Source organism: Agaricus bisporus (genome assembly GCF_000300575.1).
Source record: "Agaricus bisporus var. bisporus H97 unplaced genomic scaffold AGABI2scaffold_4, whole genome shotgun sequence".
Lineage (NCBI taxonomy): Eukaryota > Fungi > Basidiomycota > Agaricomycetes > Agaricales > Agaricaceae > Agaricus > Agaricus bisporus.
This window is the reverse complement of record NW_006267367.1, coordinates 1,175,613-1,197,292: the sequence shown is the minus strand read 5'-3', so window position 1 is coordinate 1,197,292 and position 21,680 is coordinate 1,175,613. Positions and strand designations below refer to the sequence as shown.

The 21,680-nt window shown below is 48.1% G+C and overlaps 14 protein-coding genes across 14 annotated transcripts; 5 read left to right on the top strand and 9 right to left on the bottom strand.

Annotated features, from left to right (window-relative positions):
- Positions 1-704: 704 nt before the first annotated feature.
- Positions 705-2,665, bottom strand: AGABI2DRAFT_68563 (hypothetical protein; the record flags this gene model as incomplete). The annotated part of the gene is made up of 9 exons (XM_006460115.1): positions 705-917; positions 983-1,124; positions 1,179-1,276; positions 1,348-1,436; positions 1,497-1,563; positions 1,630-1,739; positions 1,790-2,089; positions 2,157-2,268; positions 2,318-2,665. 9 exons carry the CDS (start codon positions 2,663-2,665, stop codon positions 705-707), a joined length of 1,479 nt encoding a protein of 492 aa, XP_006460178.1.
- A 1,036-nt stretch (positions 2,666-3,701) lies between these two features.
- Positions 3,702-3,969, top strand: AGABI2DRAFT_191936 (hypothetical protein). Its single transcript, XM_006460114.1, has one exon. It carries the CDS (start codon positions 3,757-3,759, stop codon positions 3,928-3,930), a length of 174 nt encoding a protein of 57 aa, XP_006460177.1. The 5' UTR covers positions 3,702-3,756; the 3' UTR covers positions 3,931-3,969.
- A 1,162-nt stretch (positions 3,970-5,131) lies between these two features.
- Positions 5,132-7,928, top strand: AGABI2DRAFT_202979 (hypothetical protein; the record flags this gene model as incomplete). The annotated part of the gene is made up of 20 exons (XM_006460113.1): positions 5,132-5,342; positions 5,393-5,509; positions 5,566-5,625; positions 5,716-5,800; positions 5,855-5,865; positions 5,919-5,952; positions 6,001-6,036; positions 6,086-6,151; positions 6,208-6,229; positions 6,276-6,644; positions 6,703-6,720; positions 6,771-6,810; positions 6,868-6,890; positions 6,946-6,980; positions 7,031-7,205; positions 7,262-7,310; positions 7,362-7,480; positions 7,538-7,554; positions 7,611-7,766; positions 7,820-7,928. The coding sequence occupies 20 exons, from the start codon at positions 5,132-5,134 to the stop codon at positions 7,866-7,868; spliced, it is 1,692 nt and encodes a 563-aa protein (XP_006460176.1). The 3' UTR covers positions 7,869-7,928.
- AGABI2DRAFT_202978 (hypothetical protein) lies at positions 7,911-8,431 on the bottom strand. The gene is made up of 2 exons (XM_006460112.1): positions 8,346-8,431; positions 7,911-8,297 (listed from the first exon to the last, which is right to left on the bottom strand). The coding sequence occupies exon 2, from the start codon at positions 8,285-8,287 to the stop codon at positions 8,048-8,050; it is 240 nt and encodes a 79-aa protein (XP_006460175.1). The 5' UTR covers positions 8,288-8,297; positions 8,346-8,431; the 3' UTR covers positions 7,911-8,047.
- An 81-nt stretch (positions 8,432-8,512) lies between these two features.
- On the bottom strand, positions 8,513-10,932 carry AGABI2DRAFT_184667 (hypothetical protein; the record flags this gene model as incomplete). Its single annotated transcript, XM_006460111.1, has 12 exons — positions 8,513-8,803; positions 8,856-8,921; positions 8,975-9,241; positions 9,298-9,415; positions 9,462-9,521; positions 9,575-9,588; positions 9,640-9,714; positions 9,765-10,446; positions 10,500-10,581; positions 10,634-10,703; positions 10,760-10,833; positions 10,880-10,932. Coding segments are annotated over 10 exons (1,337 nt in total), but the record flags the coding sequence as incomplete, so codon positions are not given.
- Positions 10,933-10,962: 30 nt separating this feature from the next.
- On the bottom strand, positions 10,963-11,360 carry AGABI2DRAFT_191935 (hypothetical protein). The gene is made up of 3 exons (XM_006460110.1): positions 11,251-11,360; positions 11,112-11,204; positions 10,963-11,060 (listed from the first exon to the last, which is right to left on the bottom strand). Exons 1-3 carry the CDS (start codon positions 11,342-11,344, stop codon positions 11,023-11,025), a joined length of 225 nt encoding a protein of 74 aa, XP_006460173.1. The 5' UTR covers positions 11,345-11,360; the 3' UTR covers positions 10,963-11,022.
- Positions 11,361-11,673: 313 nt separating this feature from the next.
- On the top strand, positions 11,674-12,602 carry AGABI2DRAFT_117130 (hypothetical protein; the record flags this gene model as incomplete). Its single annotated transcript, XM_006460109.1, has 3 exons — positions 11,674-12,003; positions 12,054-12,110; positions 12,159-12,602. 3 exons carry the CDS (start codon positions 11,674-11,676, stop codon positions 12,600-12,602), a joined length of 831 nt encoding a protein of 276 aa, XP_006460172.1.
- Positions 12,603-12,900: 298 nt separating this feature from the next.
- AGABI2DRAFT_202970 (hypothetical protein) lies at positions 12,901-14,301 on the bottom strand (the record flags this gene model as incomplete). The annotated part of the gene is made up of 5 exons (XM_006460108.1): positions 12,901-13,147; positions 13,202-13,516; positions 13,573-13,622; positions 13,681-13,836; positions 13,893-14,301. 5 exons carry the CDS (start codon positions 14,299-14,301, stop codon positions 13,010-13,012), a joined length of 1,068 nt encoding a protein of 355 aa, XP_006460171.1. The 3' UTR covers positions 12,901-13,009.
- A 30-nt stretch (positions 14,302-14,331) lies between these two features.
- On the bottom strand, positions 14,332-15,794 carry AGABI2DRAFT_191934 (hypothetical protein). Its single transcript, XM_006460107.1, has 4 exons — positions 15,610-15,794; positions 15,477-15,553; positions 15,089-15,416; positions 14,332-15,029 (listed from the first exon to the last, which is right to left on the bottom strand). Exons 1-4 carry the CDS (start codon positions 15,685-15,687, stop codon positions 14,544-14,546), a joined length of 969 nt encoding a protein of 322 aa, XP_006460170.1. The 5' UTR covers positions 15,688-15,794; the 3' UTR covers positions 14,332-14,543.
- Positions 15,795-16,079: 285 nt separating this feature from the next.
- AGABI2DRAFT_191933 (hypothetical protein) lies at positions 16,080-17,626 on the top strand. The gene is made up of 5 exons (XM_006460106.1): positions 16,080-16,563; positions 16,621-16,767; positions 16,817-16,991; positions 17,048-17,273; positions 17,329-17,626. The coding sequence occupies exons 1-5, from the start codon at positions 16,187-16,189 to the stop codon at positions 17,427-17,429; spliced, it is 1,026 nt and encodes a 341-aa protein (XP_006460169.1). The 5' UTR covers positions 16,080-16,186; the 3' UTR covers positions 17,430-17,626.
- Positions 17,620-19,120, top strand: AGABI2DRAFT_135421 (hypothetical protein). The gene is made up of 5 exons (XM_006460105.1): positions 17,620-17,912; positions 17,964-18,134; positions 18,188-18,264; positions 18,353-18,477; positions 18,616-19,120. Exons 1-5 carry the CDS (start codon positions 17,754-17,756, stop codon positions 18,957-18,959), a joined length of 876 nt encoding a protein of 291 aa, XP_006460168.1. The 5' UTR covers positions 17,620-17,753; the 3' UTR covers positions 18,960-19,120.
- Positions 19,121-19,200: 80 nt separating this feature from the next.
- AGABI2DRAFT_191931 (hypothetical protein) lies at positions 19,201-20,259 on the bottom strand. Its single transcript, XM_006460104.1, has 7 exons — positions 20,243-20,259; positions 20,053-20,186; positions 19,873-20,001; positions 19,770-19,817; positions 19,649-19,723; positions 19,472-19,591; positions 19,201-19,418 (listed from the first exon to the last, which is right to left on the bottom strand). Exons 2-7 carry the CDS (start codon positions 20,146-20,148, stop codon positions 19,344-19,346), a joined length of 543 nt encoding a protein of 180 aa, XP_006460167.1. The 5' UTR covers positions 20,149-20,186; positions 20,243-20,259; the 3' UTR covers positions 19,201-19,343.
- A 28-nt stretch (positions 20,260-20,287) lies between these two features.
- Positions 20,288-20,763, bottom strand: AGABI2DRAFT_191930 (hypothetical protein). Its single transcript, XM_006460103.1, has one exon. The coding sequence runs from the start codon at positions 20,502-20,504 to the stop codon at positions 20,307-20,309; it is 198 nt and encodes a 65-aa protein (XP_006460166.1). The 5' UTR covers positions 20,505-20,763; the 3' UTR covers positions 20,288-20,306.
- A 65-nt stretch (positions 20,764-20,828) lies between these two features.
- On the bottom strand, positions 20,829-21,651 carry AGABI2DRAFT_191929 (hypothetical protein). The gene is made up of 3 exons (XM_006460102.1): positions 21,601-21,651; positions 21,105-21,534; positions 20,829-21,014 (listed from the first exon to the last, which is right to left on the bottom strand). Exons 1-2 carry the CDS (start codon positions 21,637-21,639, stop codon positions 21,127-21,129), a joined length of 447 nt encoding a protein of 148 aa, XP_006460165.1. The 5' UTR covers positions 21,640-21,651; the 3' UTR covers positions 20,829-21,014; positions 21,105-21,126.
- Between the last annotated feature and the right edge of the window lie 29 nt (positions 21,652-21,680).

Sequence of the window (21,680 nt, the reverse complement as noted above, 5' to 3'; positions counted from 1 at the left end):
TGGGGACCCTCTTTGCCATGTTGCGTCAAAAAGTGACCGGAGTTTCCTCTCCTCTTTCCTTATCGGGCTCCTCTGACGCCGCCAGATCCTCGATAGGCATACTGGCCTGCTAATCCTTTTTCGGTCCACCGACGAGTATATCCTTCTCAGGGTCGCCTATGGGATCCGCAAACGGACTCCCCATCACTTGACTTTTTCTTACACGCATTATTCCGCCTCACCCTGTCCTCTCTCGCCAAAGGTAATCCCATGGCCACCTCTATTATCCTTTCGTTCTCACAACTACCATGTGCCCATCCTTTAATCCATCATCCACCATGTCCTTTATCCTTTCTAATCAGATTCCCTCTCACTATAGAATCCGAAATACCGCCACACCAACAGGTATCATTAGTGCAATAAGGATGAAACAGGTATAAAGCATGTAATTAAGAGTCCGTCTGAGAAAAAAAAAAAAAAGAACGGGTTATTTGATGCAATGAGGGTGATAAAGCGACGCAATCAATGATGTACAAAAAGGAGTCAAACAAAGCCAACAAAAGGGGGGGAAGAAAGAGAAGCATCAGAACGCGTCTACATACCAAATACGGAAGAAAAGGAGACCAGTCAATAAATGAAAATTATGGTAATGCTTCAAATTAGTCTTATGCAAAAGAAAAAAAAATCCTCCACGGGGCTCAACAGTCTAAAGTAGGTAGCCCACCTCAAATCTCTCCGTCGTAGTGAAGCGTCACACTTGAGAACGCACCAAACAAATCGTTGCCTTCCACACCCACAGAATTTGGCGTATGTCCATTCGATTGGGATTTCCCATTCGGTGTCAGCAATTGCTCCTCAAGGTGAAGCGAATTCGATTCCTTGAGGTGCCGGAAGCTTGGACTCTCGGTCCCATGCGAAGTCGCTGTTGGCGGCACAATCTAGAAAAAAAATCGTCAGCCAAATCCTTACTTCCATAAAGTAGTCGCGAAGCTGCCTAACTCACCGGAGGTCGACTGTTCCGTAGCAAGCCCCAGTTGATCTTGCTGAACCACTTGTGCTGCTTCACTTCGCTCGCACCGCTCCGACTACCTAGTCTTGTCCGTTCATCCTTGTCCAACAATCGAACAATACAGTCCTTCCCGCCTCTGTCCATGGTAAGCAACACAGCCAACTCCGCGCATCAACAACGTCCAACTCACTGTGAAACTTTCGGGGTGTCACGGAAGTGCACAGCCGCTTTGCGGATATTGCTGAAAGTATCATTACGTTCTTGCCCTTTGAAGGGAGTCGTCGCGTACTTTACAGGAAGGAAGGTTGGTAAGACGTCAGAGACAGGCAGCATATCTGAAGGCCGTAGTTAATACGTACAATCATCTCATATATGAGAATGCCTAACGTCCACCAATCCACCGCGGCAGTGTGACCCTGCGCCGCGATAACCTCAGGCGCAATGTACTCTGTGTTTGTAAAGATAAATTAGCTAGCCCAGATACGAAGCCAATGCCCGCGGTACCTACCTTCCGTCCCTACAAATGAATTCGTCCGGAAATTAGCCGTGCAAGTCATAGTATCAATGAGCGGTAGCTATCAATAAATCAGTCAATGTTCTAATGCATCCCATATCTCATCGGGCACTCGGCCCAAACGTACACCGTTCTGTTCAGAATGCACCATTCCCGGCAGTCCAGCGGGTTCATTTGACTGCTTCGCAAGGTCAAAGTCCGATAGCATTATGTGTCCCGATTGATGAAGCAAAATGTCTGTCCACGCAATTCGTCAGTTTGATCGACATCCCAGATAATACACTCACTCTCTGGTTTAAGATCGCGGTAAATAAAGCCCATGAGATGTAGATACTCCAACGCAGCAACAACCTCCGCGGCGTAAAAACGAGCGCCATCCTCAGGCAAGCATTTCCCTGGCCGTGCTTGTAGAGCCCGGAAAAACTCTCCTCCCATGCAATATTCCATGCAAAAGTACAGATAGCCTTCGGATTGAAACGAATGGTATAGTGTGACAATAAAGGGATGATTCGCCGTTGCCAATATTTCCTGCTCTGTCAGCGCGCGCTTGATTTTTTTCCGCTCAATCATCTCTTTTTTAGAAAGAACTGCGGATCAAAAGCCACTTCAGCTAAAGCCGTATTGCCACAGAAAACAGTCAAAGATAGCTTTTACCTTTCATTGCGTAGAGTTTCTTGCTCTTCTTTTCCCGTACAAGGTACACTCTACCAACATCCCCCTTCCCCAACATTCTGATTTTGACAAAGTCCGAAGGTCCTACCTCAACCTGACGGGTATCAGGTAAGGTGATGAATTGAATCAGTAATTATGATAACTACCTGCCGGACTTTGATCGAATTGCTCGAGTACGTCCTTCTAAAAGCTGCCTTACTTGGACTTTCAGGCATGCCGGTCGACCGATCTTGCAGTGACAAAGCAGGTGCTGTCGGGGGAGGCGCCAACAGGCTATTTATCCCTTTCGATGACGACGATGACAAGGTCTCGAGGGAATCTGTACCCTTCTCGGAACTTGCTGCCAGTGGCGGCACAGGGGGTATCGCTTCCCCAGGAGCTAAGAAGCCGTTTTTGGTCGTCGCTGGCAAGCGAGCGTTCAAAGAGAACAAGCCTTTCGCGTTCGGCGCTGATGCAACGCGACGTATGAATCTTGAAGCTGACGCACTCATTGCCTTGGGACTGAGTGGAATACCGTTTCGTGGACGCGATGAGGGTAAATTGGGAGCATGCGAAGAAGAGGATGACTGCATGACATGACCTAACATATCTTTACCGCGGGGGGACCCTGTACTCTTCGAAACCACTATCCTTTGTTTCTCAGACTTGGTATAGTGCTGTACTTTTCCGGGTGTAGATGCGACAGCAAGACCTTCTGTCCCTGGGAGGGGGTATTGTTGGTAGGGAGCGTGAGTATGATTCCGTTGTGGCGAAGAGGTATAACGGCCACGAAAGGAGGTAGCGTTGTTAGAGTCTGAGGACTGGGTATTAGACGAATTATACGAGGACCGTTGATCGAACATGCAGGAAGCTGGGGTGAGAGAAGGTGTTGGGGCTGTGGGGGTAGTAGTGGGGCCTTCAAAAGCAGAAGCAGAATGAATTTGAGTATCAAGCGCCAAGGAGCTGGTGTTTTGGGACAGCTTTTTGTTAGAAGAATTGGGGAACCGGAAAACGGACTTCCATGTGTGGGAGGATTGCGCCCGGGGGGACTGGTGGAGGGGTTCTGAGGGACTGAGGGGGGAGATGAAACGGAGCTCTGTCGAGCTGCTGAAGGAAGGAGAGACCATTAGAGAAAGGGAAAGCCGACAGGGCAGCTGGAAGTTGAAAAGAGCTGGAGAGCTGAGAAACTTTGGCCAGGGACGCGGTACCCAGGTGCTTATGCATTGTGATTACCACCCCTAGAATTTCATCCAATTACATAATCTCTTCTCCTTGTCCTTGTCCCGTCTCCCATTCTCCCCTAGTCTCCAGAGGCCCGCTTCCTTCGGGCATCTCACTCGGTATCTCTATCAGTTACCACCATGCCCGGTCATTACAGCCACTTCTTCTCAAGAAGTCGAGGTAGTCTTCGGACGGTTGTAGTCAGCCAAGTCCGCCTTTCTTTCCGTTGCCTGTTCTGTGCCTTAGTATACCTTCGAATTCGACAACTTCTAAACGAGAATGGCCTTTGAATGTAAACCCCGAACCCGACGCATCTTCGACCACAAGCGATGTCGGGAAGGAGCTATGATGACATCCCAGGGTTTCTATATCTTTTGCGATTATGATTGCCCTTGAGATCTACATCGTGATCTTTCTGGACACCCTTAGACTGGTGTATGTGTATCTTCCATGGCGTGTATATTCATTCATCATCACCCGTCGAACACGACGATTCGGAGGATACTCCTGCAACGCCTGCCAATTATCGGGTGAATATTCCTCCAGTAGCGTCTAAAGTTGCCTAGGACACCTTACCGGTGCATGCGTACTATACACAGTCTAAGCGTAAGAGAGGTCGCTCTGCCAGAAATTTTCCTGCCTAGTAAAGTCATAATCTATTTCAGGTACTGTAGTAGTAGTACTTTGGTGTGACAAGTGATTATCAAGCTTGTTCTTTCATCTCAGTTGAATCGGCCAGCTGATCGGCTTCCGGAAGTCTATCTTCACATTGAGGACCGTTTTATCTGCCGACACCTGTGCAGGTAAATCAGAAACATTCATCGTAAGATAAACGCAGATATTGATTGCTCATTCGACTGTCGATCTGTTGATTCCGCACTTCGGGAAGGCCATTTTCGTTGTGTACGCAATATTCTGTGAGTGTGCTGTTCTCGCGGATCTAGGTTTTGACTTGATAGACTCACCGCCCACATCCATGCGACTGACATCATCAACCGATGTTTAAAGGGGTATACCGGTAGTGATCACCCAATCAAGAAATAAACGTCATTTACTGCTGGCGCTTCCTATAGTATTCTTTCGCCTCCGTAACATCCGACTATTCAGACAGATCCAATCGAAGGGGGGATCCTCCGAGAACTAAGGCATTCAAATTGACGCCTACAACGGCGGTGCTGGGAAAGATCAAAAAGTGGATGCTGCACTGAGCAGGGGCAAGTCAATATTTTTTTCGGGCTCGGGAAAAGACCAGAAGAATGTACCAAACAGCAGTCGAGACATTTCTCATTTTCCCATGGGTGTTAAAGCAACGGCCACGTTTAGATGACACAAAGCGGACTTGAACTCTAAAATGCTACAACTGATGACGCGCCCACAGTGGCTAGCCTTTCACTCCTTACGTGCCATTTCAATCTTCCAGGTATTTCATTTCCGATGCTTTTGAGTAGCCTACGTTTTATAGGGACAGCTTTGCAAATCCAAGGTCACACCGAGATTGTCGGAACCCGGCCGGTGTCAAACCGGCCACCGATGAATACGGAATGACACAAATCGTCGATATCCAGCAATGGGTCAACATGTGCAGATTCGCAAATCTAACTCCATGACCTATTCTGTTCCTTCGAGCATCAAAATCACCCCAGCTCTCTAGGGCGCTTTCTAGCTCGTGGTTGTCTCTCAGACTAGGACGGAAGTTCGAGGTCTTCTCTTTAAAACCTGTATCCAGGCCCCGAGATTACCCCCTCTTACCCGTCCTCATGTCTACGTCTCGGAGTGTATCCATCTCGGAGACGACTTCTCTTCTCGAAGACGCACCTCCCTCCTACCGCAGTACTGATGATGTCGACGCGACCTTCCCAGAATCAGAGGTCGATGTTAACCCACAGCCCCTCAACAAGTTTTCAAGGCAAGATACTTACTGGATATTGGCTGGGCTCTGGTCAGCTGTCTTATTGGGCGCATTTGATGGTGTGGATATCATTTTCAATCAGATGATCCAGTCGCTGAAACCTTACCAGGAACGGTGGTTGCAACTCTCCTTACGCCCATAGGAAGCGAATTCAACGCTTCAAATCAATCGTCGTATATCGGAACTTCTTACCTACTATCAGTATGTTGCTTCACCCCCTTATATGGTAACGTTTTTTCCAGCGAAAAAGCCCGTCAATCTTAACTCAAATCATGTCCTTAGGGCGACTTGCTGATATTCTCGGCCGAAAAGGTGCGATGCTGCTAGCACTGACTCTGTTTGGTGAGTCGAGGTGTTTCTGTAGCGACTCATCGCGCCGTCTTTGAATCTATCCATTCTCATCTTGGAGATTTGCTGACCTCAATAACACAGGCACCGGAACCATGCTATGCGGACTAGCTCCGTCCATGTCGTTCCTGATATTTTCGCGGGCAGTGGCCGGAATGGGCGGCGGCGGGTAAATCCATAGTCTATGTTCGATCCCAGTTATTAATTCTATCTTTTTGTCTAGCGTCATGACAGGTAATTGTTCTCCTTAGTATTGTGGCTAATCCATTAACCAACAAACGCTACAGTGTCAAGTATAACGGTCTCCGATTTTATACCGCTGTTAGTATCGTATAACATCTTGCTTACACTATATCTGACGTCCTACAGACAGCAGCGCGGGCTGTATCAGGGAATGGCAAACATGTAAACTGGACTTTCGTTGTGGTGACTTCTGTTTTTGACACTGTTCCAGTTTGTTTGGTTTAGGAGCCGGATTCGGCGGTCCTCTTGGCGGTTGGGTCAATGACACTTTCGGTTGGTGAGTGTATTATCACGGATGGAAAACGAGTAGATAGATTAATTGGAGGACTGCAGGAGGACCGCATTCTTCATGCAGGTTTGTCTATCGCCTGAACAAGGGAGATGTATTAATATTTTTGTAGGCACCAGTCCTTGCATTCAGCTTCGTCCTTGTCGTGACCAAGGTCAATATCAAGCTACCTTTGGAAATCCAAAACCAAACACTCGCGGATAAGCTTCAAAGAGTGGACTTCTTAGGTTCGACCACGCTGGTGGCAGCTGTTGGCCTCCTATTATTTGGGATCAGCCTAAAAACAACAGAGGAAATGCCCTGGTCCCATCCACTTATTTACTCTCTCCTTGGTTCTAGCATCATCTTCGCCTGTGGATTCGTTTACGTCGAGAAAAACTGCGCGCCGTATCCAGTGATGCCGCTCCATCTGATGACCCAACGAACACCGTTAGCAGTATCCATCTCGAATTTACTCACCAGTATGACAGCATTTTCTATGGTACGTTTCCATTTTTTGGAGAAGAACGGTGTTGCTTATATTCCGATCAACACTCCAGCTTTATAATATCCCTTTAGTCAGTCATTCAAAATCCTTCTCCTTTATGTCTTGGCTGAGAGTTTGAAGTATTTTTCCGCTGTCAGGCTCCAGTCAGCTGCGAAAGCCGGTAAAGAGTAACGTTATATCAGCTTAGCTTTTCCGCTGATAAAGGACAATCCCACAGGCCTTCATCTTTTGCCCCACTCGGTAAGTTCCAGTACCTAGCCTGCATTCACATCCGTGACAAATGGATCATTTTAAGGTCGCAATTTCCATCGGGAGCGTCTTTGCAGGATGGTGGGGTTATATCCCTGATTTCCGCGAGGCTGAATCTCACCCTTTCATAGGATCATGAGGCGAACGGGCAAACTCTATACATTGACTCTGGTCTCATCCGTTCTCACCATTTTTGCGAGCGTCATGGTGTGCTTCTGGAGAGACAGTACTTCTACTTTCCATCTTTGGATTGATCTAGTCCCCCAAGGATTTGGAATGGCAAGTTTCATCACAAGCACCCTCATTGTCAGTCTCTTCGTTGAAGGAGCACGTTCTTTTGGTTCTGATGACTACCGATCTAGGCCATGATAGCAGGCGTATATAGGGAAGATATGGCTGTTGCCACAGGAAGTGCGTATGAAATGCAAAAACGCAAACGGTGATGATCTAATTTTGTTCTAGTCACCTACCTGTTCCGCACAACAGGTCAAGTACTAGGCGTCAGCTTGAGTGGTGCGATCCTCCAAGCCGTTCTCCTCCGACGATTACGGCTCCGAATTAATGGCCCCGATGCTGATCAGGTGGGTGTTCTACTTGAATGAGATTTTTTTTTGTTTATGACATATAACTTGATTTAGATCATTTACGCAATCCGGTGCGAAAAATTTCTGTTGCTTATATGGTGGAATGCTGACTTAGTGGCCTCTACAGACATACCACCGAAATCATACCCAATCTAGATCCACTAACGCGGAAAGCAGCGGTGGATTCTTATGCTGACGCTTTACGTGTCGTCTTCATTTGCCAAGTTGCAGTGAATGTGTGTGGCCTACTTGCTTGCCTACCAATCCAGGAAAGTCCATTACCGTGAGTGTGAAAATCTATTGATCCGGTATCGTCGACTAATGGATTGGTCAAAGTGCATGTCCACCGGGTCAAAGACGTAATCAGCATGATTCAGAAAATTAAAACTATTAGAGATACGTCGGTTTCACTCACACATAGGTTGTACGAATAAGCATTAAGTTTGATTTTATAAGAAAAAAATGGATATAAGTTTGTTAAGGTTGCCCAACTGCTGATCAATTTAGTGGATAATGTAACAGTAATGCCGAGTTTCAATATGCGGCGCGTTCTACTGGCATCTTTTAACATGGTCCTTTCTCTTCTATCCACCTCCTCGGACGCTTCGCAACGTTCACAGGACCCTCCGACACCAGTGACCTATCTCCGCTACTGTCCAAATATCTATCTTTGTTAGGACGCGCTGGGCAGGGTAATATGCTGGAAGCTGATACTGTGACGACAGCAGCAACGAAAGTGAGGCCGAAGAGCGAAGATACAAATGCACGACGTTGTGTTAGACGAAGGATTCTGTAAATGGACATCCTGTGGACCCTATTTTTTCCGGTTAAATTATGGCTGAGGATGCAGATCAAGACTAACCGTTCACGCAATGCCCATGACCACAACTATAAGGTTAGATAGAAAAGGGCGCTTGACAAGTCAAGGAAAACGCGAAGTTGTGTGGATGGTTTAGACAAACTTTTCCGGTTTGTACCGCCGAACCAAATGAAGTTGTTTGTCCTTGTATAACCTCCCATCACTCTTTTCGTTCTCGCGACTTTATTCACCTCCAAACGCCCAGCAAACCACGTTCTCCTATGCCGAACGCTAGAGTTCTTCGTGACATCAAAGCCCGCAAAGGGTTTTCCGCAAAGGAAATCGCGCGTCGAGCATACCTGTTCATCGCTCGCAACGAAACTCTACCACCTCAACTACGTCACCGGGCACAACTACAACTCAATACCTTTGACCGATATGCGCGCCCTAGTACCGTGAAAAACCGGTGTATTGAATCAGGTAGAGGACGAGGCATAATCGGCGAGTTCGGGCTTTCGAGAGTAGGTTGATTGTATTGGTTGCGGTTTCCAATCAACTAACTGTTCTCTTCAGTTTCAATTCCGTTTGAAAGCGCTTAAAGGACAGCTTAATGGTGTACACAAGGCCTCGTGGTGATTGGTGTGTTTTTCTTCATTGTTTGGAAGTAGCTGGAGTGGCTCATCATACTTTAGCGATCCGCCATTGGCAAGCATAACTTGGCAAGTGTACATTTATTGCCGGGTTATGTGTACATTATCTTTTCCACAACACATAGAGCCAGTACTAATAACCATAAGATAAATCCCTGAGTTTTAACAATACATGCAGAGGAATGTTTGTGTTTATGCCGCTACGCAGCGGCATCGTTGCCCGTGATATCGCTCAGACGCAATTCGGGTTCTCCTCGCTCTTTCCGCCAGCGATTGCAAATAATTAAGGTGGCCGGATCTATGAGGAAACTGGATATGGTTGTTCAGCAATTTACTCATGCATGAGACCAAAAAGAAAAATTTACCCATATTTTCGAAGGAAGGATTCACTGATCTCCCAATTATGGTGTGCCAATACATCATCACCGTGCAAAACAACGCTCTTACGGTAATCGATTAGGCAGTCAGGCAGACTATAGCGGGCTGCAAAACAATTAAAGGGTGGGCAAAAGTGTGCCGAAATGCTTACTGCGTAAAAGTACCATACGGTCTCGTAATTCCGGATGTAGAATATTATCCATGACACTTTCTGTAGGGGGCATCAGCCGAAGAGCAGTACACGAAGGCAAATCAAAAATTTACCGTGTGGAACCGTTCTAAGGAGGAACATCAGTAACTTGATCAGCGTTAACGAGAGCATGACTGACTTTTGAACAAGCGTTGGTCGCAAAGACAATGGCAAGCAATAATTAGGATTGCGTTTAAAGTTATCGAGGTGATACCTCCAAGAAAGGTGAGTAACGCTATATATCAGAATGCGGATGGAGCTTACTGAATGAGTTTATAAGCCTCGTTCTTATTGGGATCATCGTCGAGGTCCAATTCCTCGGAGTCACTGTTGGCGTTGGGCTCGGCTGCATGTTGAGGGGGGGCCGTTCTCGAAGATGATGTGCTGAAAGGCATAGTTGGAAGAGATGATTCTACAGTCATGCTGACGTTAGACATATACGAGTGCTGATTATAAGCTGAGTTGGGAACGGCGGGGTAAGAGGGAGAGGTATTAGTTGAAGGAGATTGGTGCATATATAAGGGAGAGGCATTCGTTGGCCGTATAAGGTCCGAGAACATGGCGCTACCATCTTGAGATCGTGTAGTAGGACTATAGGCAGTTGACATTGGGTGATTCATGGAGGCGAGGAAAGGGTAGCCATTGGCCTGGTCGCGTTCTGACTCGTCGCTCCTCGACTTCTTGCGACTGCTTCCAGAGTCATCTTCGCTAGGGCGCTTCTGCCCGGAGAGCTGGGAGCTGGACGAACTTGCCTCGCCAGCCGGGCCGAGTCGTTTGCGACGCTGATGGCTCTCCCATGCAGTGTCGGTCTCGGATTTATTGACGAAGTTGTTAAAGTCGGCAGCCTCCCAGCCGATCTTGGGCAAGATTCCGCCGACACCATCCCCTATAAAACCAGCTAGACTACGGATTAGGCCGCGAAGAGTGTGATTCTCGGCCATGAGGTCTGATTGCACCTGTAAACCATTTTTGGAGCACATCTGACAGAAAAGGGCCTACCTTTCAAAATGTTACGCATCTCTCCAATAGCTTCATCTTTTCCACCTGAGAGGATTTCAACGCGCGCTTCTAGGTCACGAATCTGCGTTGAAAGTCAGGGATTGAGGGAGTAGTCATATGGGAGGATAACAGACCCTTTGTTGCTTCCTGAGACGAAATTCGCGCTGGGCTATGCGGTTCTGATCGCGACGGGCAGCCTGCGAGCTGACGAAAGCGATGAGAGCTGTGGTAGAAGTGAAAAGGACAGAAGAAGACGGTACTTTGGGTTTTTCTTTCGACCAGGCTTGCTAGGAAGGTTTGGGTTGTCGTCGGCATCGAATTCCAGCTCGGAGTCCTGGGAGAGAGAAGTATAGGTGGATGTGCTTTGCAGACAGGCTTACATCAATGTCGCCAGACACACTGCGCTCTCTCGCTGCCTTGGTTTCGGGCATGGCGGTAAATTGGCTTACCAAGGCGGCAAACCCGCCTACATCGGCTATGTCCCGGGTACAAACAATGAATAACAAAAAAAGTACACTCGTCTCTACCCCAACCCGCTTCTACCGCGCCTCGAACTGCACCACTGCATCCAATTAACAAAGTGAACATCAGTATATCGTCGACTCCACTCACTGCGCGTCGTCCGTTTTTTGTACATGATGCGATGCCCACATTCTCTACAGCGAATGGGCTCGCGGGATTTGATCTCGTTTTTCGCGCCGCAGTCTACTTACCATCAATGGCGGACGCAAACATTCTCAATGTGACTGACCTGCACAGATATATTCCAGATCTTGTCTCGGTGGAGGATTGTAAGCGCCACTGTTACCGTAACCACCCATATTAGTTGCCTGTTGCTGGTTCATGGTGATTGAAAGGGCCAGAAAACTGTTGTTCTTTGTTTGGCGGTTGCGCACTGCTTTTGCCACTCGCGAGTTGACAGATCGGGATCGTCAACTGGGAACAGTCGCCGCTGTCGCTCACAACATCCTCGCAGCTTCTCCCTAACTGCTATCTTGCGTCGAGCGCTGCAAGCTATTATTCCCCCATGCCGAGGTCCCTAGTCAAAACCCAGCGATCATCATGTCCGGTTCGGTCGACATTCCAGAAAAAGCAATATACATCTCCTTGCCGACAGCAGTCTTCACGACAAGGGATCTCTTGAGGATATGATAATTGCAACGGATCCATAGCCATGACACCACCGTGGGCTGTTTCCAGGGCATTGACCTTATATGCCCCTCTCCGTTCGAATCAGTCTTCTTTCAAGGTTGCGCATTTCCCCCACATCCTTCCTATCTCCCCTTCTCTCTCAATGACAGCTCTGCCTTCTTTCATTGAGCTTATGGAATCTCTTGGCCTCGAACATCGTCATTCTCCTTCGCCCGAGCTTTCACCATCACCTTCTCCAGAACATTCCCCTTCTTCGTCTCCCCATATCATGGCACCTTCCAGGGCAAGATCAAGCCCGTCTCTCAAAGACTTGTCACCTCGACGCCAAACCTCGAGATACTCTCCTTACTCTGTCAGTCACCTTTCGTTACATCATTTAACTCACTAACCTCTATCATACAGTCGTCCAGTCGACGGGGGAGCACATCGTCGTCTTCCGATTTTGAATGCAGCAAGCGGGTAGATGTTCTTTATTTTCGATTGCAACTTAATACTCATGATCGATAGCAACTTCCCTCTCCGCTTATATCATCTCTTCGTGACCGGAGATCGCGTAACCAACTTACTGTCAATGTATATGGCTCTACCTCTGATCTTCCCGCCTACGCCCCCATCTCCAGCTACGTTCGCCGCAAGACCCCTGGGGCTTCTCCGACTTCGCCTACTTTCCCTCGCCATGTAGGATATGAGTCTGTTGATATCACACTCCCCATGGTACCTTCCTTTCCCAACTCAGCCAGTACCGATTCTTCATTCCCGAAGACGCCTAAATCAGAGTCACTTCCGTCGCCCCGTCTTTCCGAGAAATCATCGATTGTCACCGAAATTGATGAGGCACGGCCTCCTACAAGTCATCGTCGATGGCATACAGGCGTCAGGCTTTCAACGTCACCCCGTTCGGCCGGTCTCGATGACATCAGTCGTCACCGTTTCATTCCCAATCTGGCTTAACAACCAACTTGTATCATCTTTCACCACCTTCATCCCTTGGACTTTACCCTTTTCTGACAGTACTTATTCTTATTCTCCCTTTGTCATCGCTGCCTATCTCATGGACTCTCTCTCTCTGGAAAATGTAAATTTGACATACAATGTACTGGAGACTCATCCTACATTCGATTTCTTCATATTCTTGTTACCCAGCGACCGCAATCAACCGGTTACTGAGACCTTACATTCCTTTGATGTGGACATTCCTTTCAATAGCCTTTTTTTGTAACTATCCCTTCTTAAGGTATCGCTCCTGTTTCTGCTCTAACTCTACGCGTTTCCCTATAAACTCGTACATCTATGCCCATATTCAGTGACAATGATATCTGTATACGCGTCGTGGTTACAAAGGGATGAATTACAGTGTGTCAGTCGTGATCATCTTCTTCGGGACCTGGACACTGCTCCATGAGTTCTTCCTGATTCTCATATTCGGTGCCGCAATAGAAACAATATGCGTATGTGTTTCGGAGATAAGATAGCGTCAAATGGAGTCTGTCTTGCGGCTACATATCATGATTAAGCGTTAACATCTCGCGATCAGAATCAAAGAAATATACCTCTAGGCGCAAGAATTGAACAACCTCCTCTAAGAAGTCGGGATCATATTTTTGATTTAGCTCAATGAGCTCTTTCTTCTTTTCCGAGGTCGCAGTGGATAAGGTAGTGTTGATACCGCCTTCCTCGTCTTCGGCATCATCGTCTAGTTGTGGCAAAGCAAGCAACGCGTCTGCCTGCATTCGTTTCTTCAATTGCTCCTCAATTGTGTCGGTTGCAAATGCCAAGACATCCTTTTCTTGATATAGCGCAAGAGATTCCCCCAGACCATCCGGAAATGTCTCTGGTAGATTCGGGTTCAACCACAAGACGTTCAACTAATGATGAAGGCATGTCATTATACTGAATGACTCACAAGGAAGGGTATACATACTGTCTTACCCGCCTTCTCGTCCAGGGTAATACAGGTCCGTTGAGCAGGTCCTAGAATTGTGATGAATTAAGCAAGAAGATTCTCGGCGTCGCAGGTTGGAAAATATACCTAGCCTGTTCTCAGACTTTCGTTGTTCATACTCTTGTCTAGCACGATCTCGAAATGATCTGTGCGTCGCCACTTCTTCCATCTTCGCCATTTTCGCAATACGATCCCGCGTTCCCGGAGAACGAGCTCGCTTCGCGGTTCCTATGCCCTTCTTACCTAGTACCATTACTCAGATAAAAGGATGTTAAAGCAGATAAATACGAAATGTCTACCTGTCCACTCATTTAACGGTATAGGTTCGGTGTTGTGCAGAAGAGGTGAAATTGACCTTTTAGCAGGTTCCGGTGACTCCACGTTTTGTGGAATGGAATCTTCGGTCTGCCGACCGAGAGCCTGGCCAGGTTTAAAGCCCATTTTCATCATCATAGAAAGAGCCTTGTTGCCGGAGCTGAGGCCTGTCTGTTCGTCTTCCTGTGCCCTCTCGAATAGACTCTTGCTCAGGCCTTCTTCTCTTGCCTCAAGTTCCCTCTGGCGTTTGCTCTTGGTCTTGTTGACGGTGTTTTTGGCATGCGACTTGCTGATCGCCTGTTTCCTGAGCTGAGAGTATGTTTTCGGAGAAGCAGCATCCTTGGCCGCTTCTGCAAGGAATTTATCCGAGAGATAGTCGTCGTCGTCAGACATGTAGCGTATTTCTAAATTTGGATCGATCACACGGTATCCAGTCATGAAAACAGAATCGTTAAGGATCCTACAACGAAACTGCCGCTACAAGTTGCAACTAACAAAAACATCACCACTGCACGTGCAAAGGTGAAAACAAGTGAACAGCGCTCAACGAACATCAGAAACATAACGAAATATAAGAACGTGAGGCACGGGCGACTATTAGGGTCATGTAAAGGCATTATAGGGAGCTATGATCATTATGCAGCGATGGAGACGGGATTCGCGGCTTCGGTATCGGCGTGATTGGCTTCATCAGAGGTATCCTCGTTTATGGTGTTGACAGCGATCTTGACAGCCATTGGGCGGCCACCGACTTCCTTGCCCTCAAGGACCTCGATGGCTTTCTTTTGTTCCTCTTCACTGCCGACATCAACGAAACCATAACCTTTGCTTTTCCTGGGGTGACCCCAGCGACGACGGACAATACGAGCAGAAACGACGTTGATGCCAGCCTCGGTGAACAAAGCGGACAGACCATCATCGTCAATGTTGAAACCAAGGTTGGCAACGAAAAGCATAGTTTGGGAAGGCTCGCCTACCGGGTCTTGCCCGACGGGACGATGAGTACGAGGAGCCTTGAATTTGCGTCGAGGCTTCTTGGCAGAATCAGTAACAGCACCTTCCTCAGCAGTGGCGTTTGGTTCGGCTTCACCAGCACCGTCAACCTTGGCCTTGGGCTTGCGCTAAAGAGAGCGATGGTTTGATCAGTCCAGGTCCACCGATGGATAAATGCGACACCTACGGCAGACTTTTTCTTCTTTTTGGGTTTGGAAGCCTCATCAGTACCCACAGGGGCGTCTTCAGCTTTGGGTATCTCGCCGTTTGCCTCAGCTTCTGTGACTTCCCCGGGAACAGCTTTGCCGCCGCGTCTGCCGGGTCTCCTCTTCGGCCTACGCTCCTTCCTTTCCTTTTGATCAGCGGGTTTGGCTATTTCAATGATCACTGGACGACCATCGAGCTCCTTTTTGTTGAGCGCATCAACTGCCTTCTGTGCAGCCTCTTCAGAAGTCAAAGCGACGAATCCGTACCCTGCGGAACGTTGGCCGCGCATGATGACCTGGACGGACAAACTGAGCGCATACATGCACATAAGCGACATGATTGAGGCTGTGCGGGAAAAAAAAACTCACACATCGCCGATGACGGGGTCAAAGAAAGCCTTCAGCCCTTCATCCGTGGTGGAATACGCAAGGTTGCCAGCGAAAACCTTTGAAGGAATGAGGATGTTGTTGGGGGCTTGGAAAAAAAGGGGTATAAGCATACCTTGAAGCCTGGGGTCTCTTCCTGCGTAGTTGGAGGCACGCCGTTCTCGGTGACTTGGGCGGCTTGGGCATCAGACATGGTGAACTCGTTGAGGGGGGTGAAAATGTAGTTGGGGGTGAATGAACTTGTTGAACCGGTTTCTTCGTGTCAAACTTGAAGGTTGAAAAAAAAAGGACATACGAGCCGAGGAGGCTTAAGTACCCAAACACACCACAACTTTAGCCGGATCTGGATGGGTCGCCATGACACTCCTGTCCGCGCGCCAGACACGTTGTTTGCAGGGAACACCAGTCCCCATGAAACGCTCAACCGGCGACGTAACCAGGCAGACCGTTCATCATTCTCATTACGAAAGCATGATAAGTAAAAAAACCCAAGGCAACCCAGTCAAGGGTCCGTGCGTACTCCCCCGGAAAACACCGAAGCGAGAGTACAAAGGCGCCACGCAAAAATACCCGCTTGGCAACCGTTTTTTCCTTCATCTTTTGCACCTCAGCGACCAGGGCATCTTTGCAGGCCTTTTCATTCTTTTCACTCTACATTCTTTCTACGTGACGCACGTAAAAAAACACTGACTATGGCAGTCACCAAATTACTCAACCTCCTCGCCATTTCCTGCCTTGCCATCGTCGCATCTTTCGGCCCTGTCCCGGTTTCAGCCCTCTCCGTTGAATCGGTCCACCATGCGCGTCGCGATCACCACGTTTTAGCTGCAAAGAAACGTGGTAATTCTTCCAAGCGATGCAAGCCCCGTTCCACCACCCCTGCACCCAGCCCTTCCCCTACCACTTCGAAGAAGCCGGCACCCAAGCCCACTTCGTCCAAAGATGTTGCTCCCCCTAGCCCAACCCCACCTAGTGGCGGTGGAGACAGTGGCGCTCGCAAAGTCGGTATTGCTTTTACAGGGGGCGATGAGAGTGCTATCACACAATTCTGGTCCTGGAAAACTCAATTGTAGGTGTTCCAAACTTTGATAGATGTGCTCGTCGAAGTCTTAACCTTGCTCTTCAGTTATTACACTTGGAGCCCCTGGTGCATTGATGCCGCTGACAAAGTCGGCTTCCAATGCTGTCGCATGTTGTGGGGCTTCAAGCAGATCGACGACTTCACCAAGAATGCTCGGCCTGGTCATGGCAATTGTGCCATGGGTCCGAATGAGTATGTGTTGTGTTTTGACACCTTGATCGAGTCTCATTGTATCTCGCAGGCCCAACGAACCCAGCCAATCCAATATGAGTCCTCAAGACGCCGCTGGCCTCTGGAAACAATACCTAGAACCTCTTCATGATAATGGATACACTCTGATTAGCCCTGCTTGTACGAATGCTCCTTCCGGCAAGACTTGGATGCAAGACTTCTTCAAGGCCTGTGATGGCTGTCACGTATGCTTTTTTTACATCCGTCTCTTGCAAAATTCACTCAGAGACTGTTTTAACAGGTCGATCGTCTGGCGGTACACTTCTACGGGACTGATGCGCAGGATCTTATTGACTACGTCGAAGACATGCATGCCACCTTCGGCAAGCAGGTTTGGGTTACCGAGTTTGCCTGCCAAGACTTCTCTGGTGGTCAACAAAGTAATCAGCAACAGGTCACTGAATTCATGCAGAAAGTTACTGCGTACATGGATCACACTGATAAAGTCGGCCAATACTTCGCGTTTGGTGAGTATAATTCTTGAACTAGAAAATAGCTACGGTTGTTGACTTTTTTCTTCAGGTGCCTTGACAAACATGGGCAACGTGAACACGAAAAATCAGTTATTGAATCCTAGTGGCAGCGGACTCACGGCCCTTGGTAAACTCTATATCGGAGAGTAGGAGTCGTTTTGTCGTTTCACTTCATCGAAGTGCCCTCTATCTTAAACATCTATCCCGTATACCCCGTAACAATGACTATCTACCGTACTTCGAGCAGGTGTTTATCTCGATTTCTACTTTCTTATGTCGTATCCTACTTGTTTCTGCTTGAGTTGCTGTGCAATACTGAATGGATTTCACTGGCCGTTAAGATAATGCCTGTCGCTGTTTGATTTTCTATACAAGATACCGGCAGTGCGTGCCCCTATGTTACCGTATGTTACCGGGTCGTCTGGGAATGTTCACAGTGAATTTTCTTTACTCCTGTGCCTCAGCATCTCCAAGATGGTCAAGCACCTTCCCCCTGCCGTCAAGCACCTGCTCAGCCTACGCAACCCCCAGTCATACCCTAGTCCTCCTCTGCAGAAGCTCAATGATGCTTTCACGAAGACTTTCCGGGATGCCCAGCTGAAGAAGGCTGAAACTGGCTGGCTCGTGTTAACGGTTGGTTTCTATCTATCACTCACTATCGAGAAATAGTTCTTAGTTATGTAGACCTGTACACTCCTCACAGCCAACCGACCCTCAACAGTCGGACATCTCTATCGCTATGTCACCCGAGGCATGGAGAAGAACGACCATTTTCATGTTCAAAGTGCAGTGAATAAAGCGGCCCTCATGCGGGAATCGGCCCTGAAAAGTGTTATCTTCGTGGGGGTCCCCCGCGTATGTATAGACATGCTGTTTATCTAGGCGAGGTTACCTCATGTGCATTCCAGGTTATTCTCTCCCTAGCCGCGTTACATGAAGCTCTAGATGACGAAGTCAAGCAGTCGCTGAGAACGGAGTCACGCAGGTTCGTGTCTCCCATGAGCCTTGTTTTGACGTAGTACTGAACGCAGTGGATTCTGACGTCTAATCTCAAAAACCATCTTACTTATTAGAACCGCAACCTCCGAGAACATCGAATCCACCGTGAAGCGGGGAAGAAGCCTCTGGGATTCGATCTATGCGCCGCATGCAGATAAGCTCCACGACAAATTAGGGTCCTACCATCCGGATTTTATATGTAAGTACACGTTCCAAGATTCTGATGATTTCCTTCCGATTGCGGCTCCTAGAAGGCCTTTCTCGGCCGATCGGGATTCTGGGGCCACTAACTGGAAGTTTTTGGAAGATCTTTGTTTACTGATTCCTCTCTTCTCAGCCTTCATAATCCAGAGCTACGGAACGATCCTTGCACCCATGCCGGGAAATACTAAGACTTACTTGGAAAGCGCCAGTGCCGAGGATCTTAGTCAAGGTAATCTAAGTCGTGCCTTGGGGTCTGTTGTTGGGATCGCGACTCTCCGCTCGGAGGGACGGGTCGGACCTCAGCTTGTCAGCCATGTGTTTGGATTGCTAAAGGCTCGGTATGCGGAAGCACAAAATGAAGAGGATGCGTGGCTTTCGACAGACGAAGGAACTGAATGGGTCATTCGAACTGTAGATGAAATTTTCGATGCCGTCTCATCAGAAGGGAAGGATGATCGCACGCAAGTGAAATTATGAAGCGAGGGATGGTCGGGTGACATTATCCCCTGCAAGGGTGTATGACCTTTTCCATTCAATTAGCCCATTAGTCCAGTAGTCCACTTTACCTCACCTTGATTGCATTTATGGCACATGAGGCCCTATTACACATTGCAAAGAACTTTCTCTTCACATCTTCACATTATCGATGAGAGCGGGCGTCGAGGTGTCAATATTAATTCGGACTCGGAAGCTCCATCTTTGTCCAAGTGTGTCCATAGCCAATTTGGAAAAGCTAATTCATAATAACGTCATTCATTTCATCGACGGTGATGAACGTTTGAACGATGACTATCATACAAAATTCCTAACCAGTAAGAATACACCAAACAGCGCATAAGAAATCCCACATAATCAGAGAAATTATAAGTTCCAAGCAGCACAGAATCGGAAGAGCATAGCAGTGACCGTGACCATATCCATGATGGGAGGATGCATCTTGCCGTGAATCAGAATCTCGTGAGTGTTTGGAAATCTTGCAATACACTTACAACTGTACCCGCGCCAGCCGATCGAACGAAGTGAAGTTCCCCATAAACGTCGCCTATCTGGTAGCGTGTTGGCCGCGTTGGATGGAAGTAGGCGATAACCTCGCCATTAGCGTCCAATAGCTATATAACCCGAGCTCAGAATCGATTAAGACAACTGCTCCAGGCTTCAAGGCATACCAATATATCTGCATTCGACGAGCTGGGACGCCACTGGTATTGCAGGCCATCAGGCCCATTGAAGACACGAGCGCCCTGCTCAAGTTAAATATGAGAATACCACCAGGTTCGCGACACTTACAAGAGCTCGAGGATCTGACCGGACAAGGTCAGACATGGGTAGAGTATTCTATGTACGATCTATGAGTAACAGGGATCACTCAAAGTATTGATGTGCAGCCAACCTTGCCAATGACAATACGACCAAGGCCGCCGTTCGCTGCCCATTCTAGTCTTGCAACACGGTCTTCTTTATTGGGGCGAATGGCACGCCAGAGAGTCGTCGTACTCTGACCATTGGCCGCCACAGTTGTCTAAGAGGGAGTTGTGATAAAGTTATGAGACGAAGATAAGATAGAGCCAACCTGGAAGCGGTATAGAACGCCCCAGGAGTTAAAGAGCTGGCTCTCTCGAGGATCCTTGTTGGTCCAAGATAGGATATCGTTAGAAGCCGTCGTCATTTTGCGAAAGGGAAGTAAATATCAGGGTGCAGTTTGTGCTGTCAAAAGGCTGATAGATGTCCCAGCTTATATACCAGGAGGATGTGAGATTTACAGTCTGTATTGATTGCAAAGATCGGAAACATGGACATATGGCGACAAAACAGAGATGAAGGCGTTCAAAACGTGCTGTTGCAGAAGTCAAGGGTTCCAGCCGCCTTAAAGTGTGGAGCAGAGCTCCGGATATGAACTGGATGCATGGATGATCGAGAGGCGTGAGTCCACTGAGCGCCAGAAGTGTGGTTGGGCTCGGTTTTGAATGTCACAAGAAATCTAGGGCCGAATTCCAAGAATTTCGTCCACTCATAGACCGTCATAGAAGGCGAGAAAACCGGCGACACAGATTCAAACCCGACACTGATCTCATGCCTTGATTCGTTTTGAGATCATACACGAGGTGTCCTTCTATGGAAAGCCGCGAGGCAGTAGATCTGGAGCTTGAAGACTAGTACCCCAACGTGTAATTTGCGACCGGGGTCCGGGTCATGGTCATGGCGTGGAGGGTCTACTGTTCCCGGCCGAGGGCTAGAGGTGATAGGAAACAATTTTAAAAACAGCTGTATATCCCTGGTCCGCATTGAACGGTCTGCTGAAATGATACTTCAAAAAGTGGATAAGGTTAATGCTGATTACTTCGAGCATGGCAATCATCCGAGAATAAATTCCATTAGGTTGTTGACTGCGCCTGAGCAGAGCCTTTATGAGGCGATAACATCTGGACGATACAGATCTGATTCAAGAATGGATAAGATAATTAGACGACCCGCGAACCTTCCACGGCTGGTCTTAAGACAGGCGCCGCGAGTCCAATAGTATATGACAATATCCTAAATGGGAGGGTGGTGGAACACGATATTGATGAATCAAAGATGCATGTGAGAAGACCGGCAGAAGGAAAAAAAAATTTGTTGACCCACAAATCCTTCAAACCATACACGATCACGGAACCACTTGGATCCCTAGACTCTTTGCGCTGCCGATGATCATCCTTGTAACTGCTTCTAAGGGCAAGTGCCTCATGTGTTCATCTGAGGCTTTAATCTTTGCAATTTCGTACACATGTTTCAGGCTCACGGTGCCCGTGACTTCGTGACCAGGTCGAGCTGGACCTTTCTCAATTCCCGCGGCTTTTTTCAAGAAATAGGATACAGGTGGCGTTCGAGTGACGAAGGAGAATGATCGGTCTGGCTGCACAGTAATTAGAGTGGGTGTCGGCACGCCAGGCTCGATATGCGCGGTTCTTGCATTGAACTCCTTACAGAAGTCTGCTGACCTGACTCCGCGAGCACCTAGAGCTGGGCCGACCGGGGGGGCAGGTGCAGCTTTACCTGCAGGAATGAGAAGTCGCTGGAAAAGCGGTGAATTTATCAGACGAAATGCCCGACCCCATAGCAAGCGCAATGCATTACTGACCACAATTTGTGCTCTGGCTTTTGCTGCAGCTTTTGACATGGGTTTGAGTTGGGGAAAGGGAATTTTCGCGTCGAGTGAGT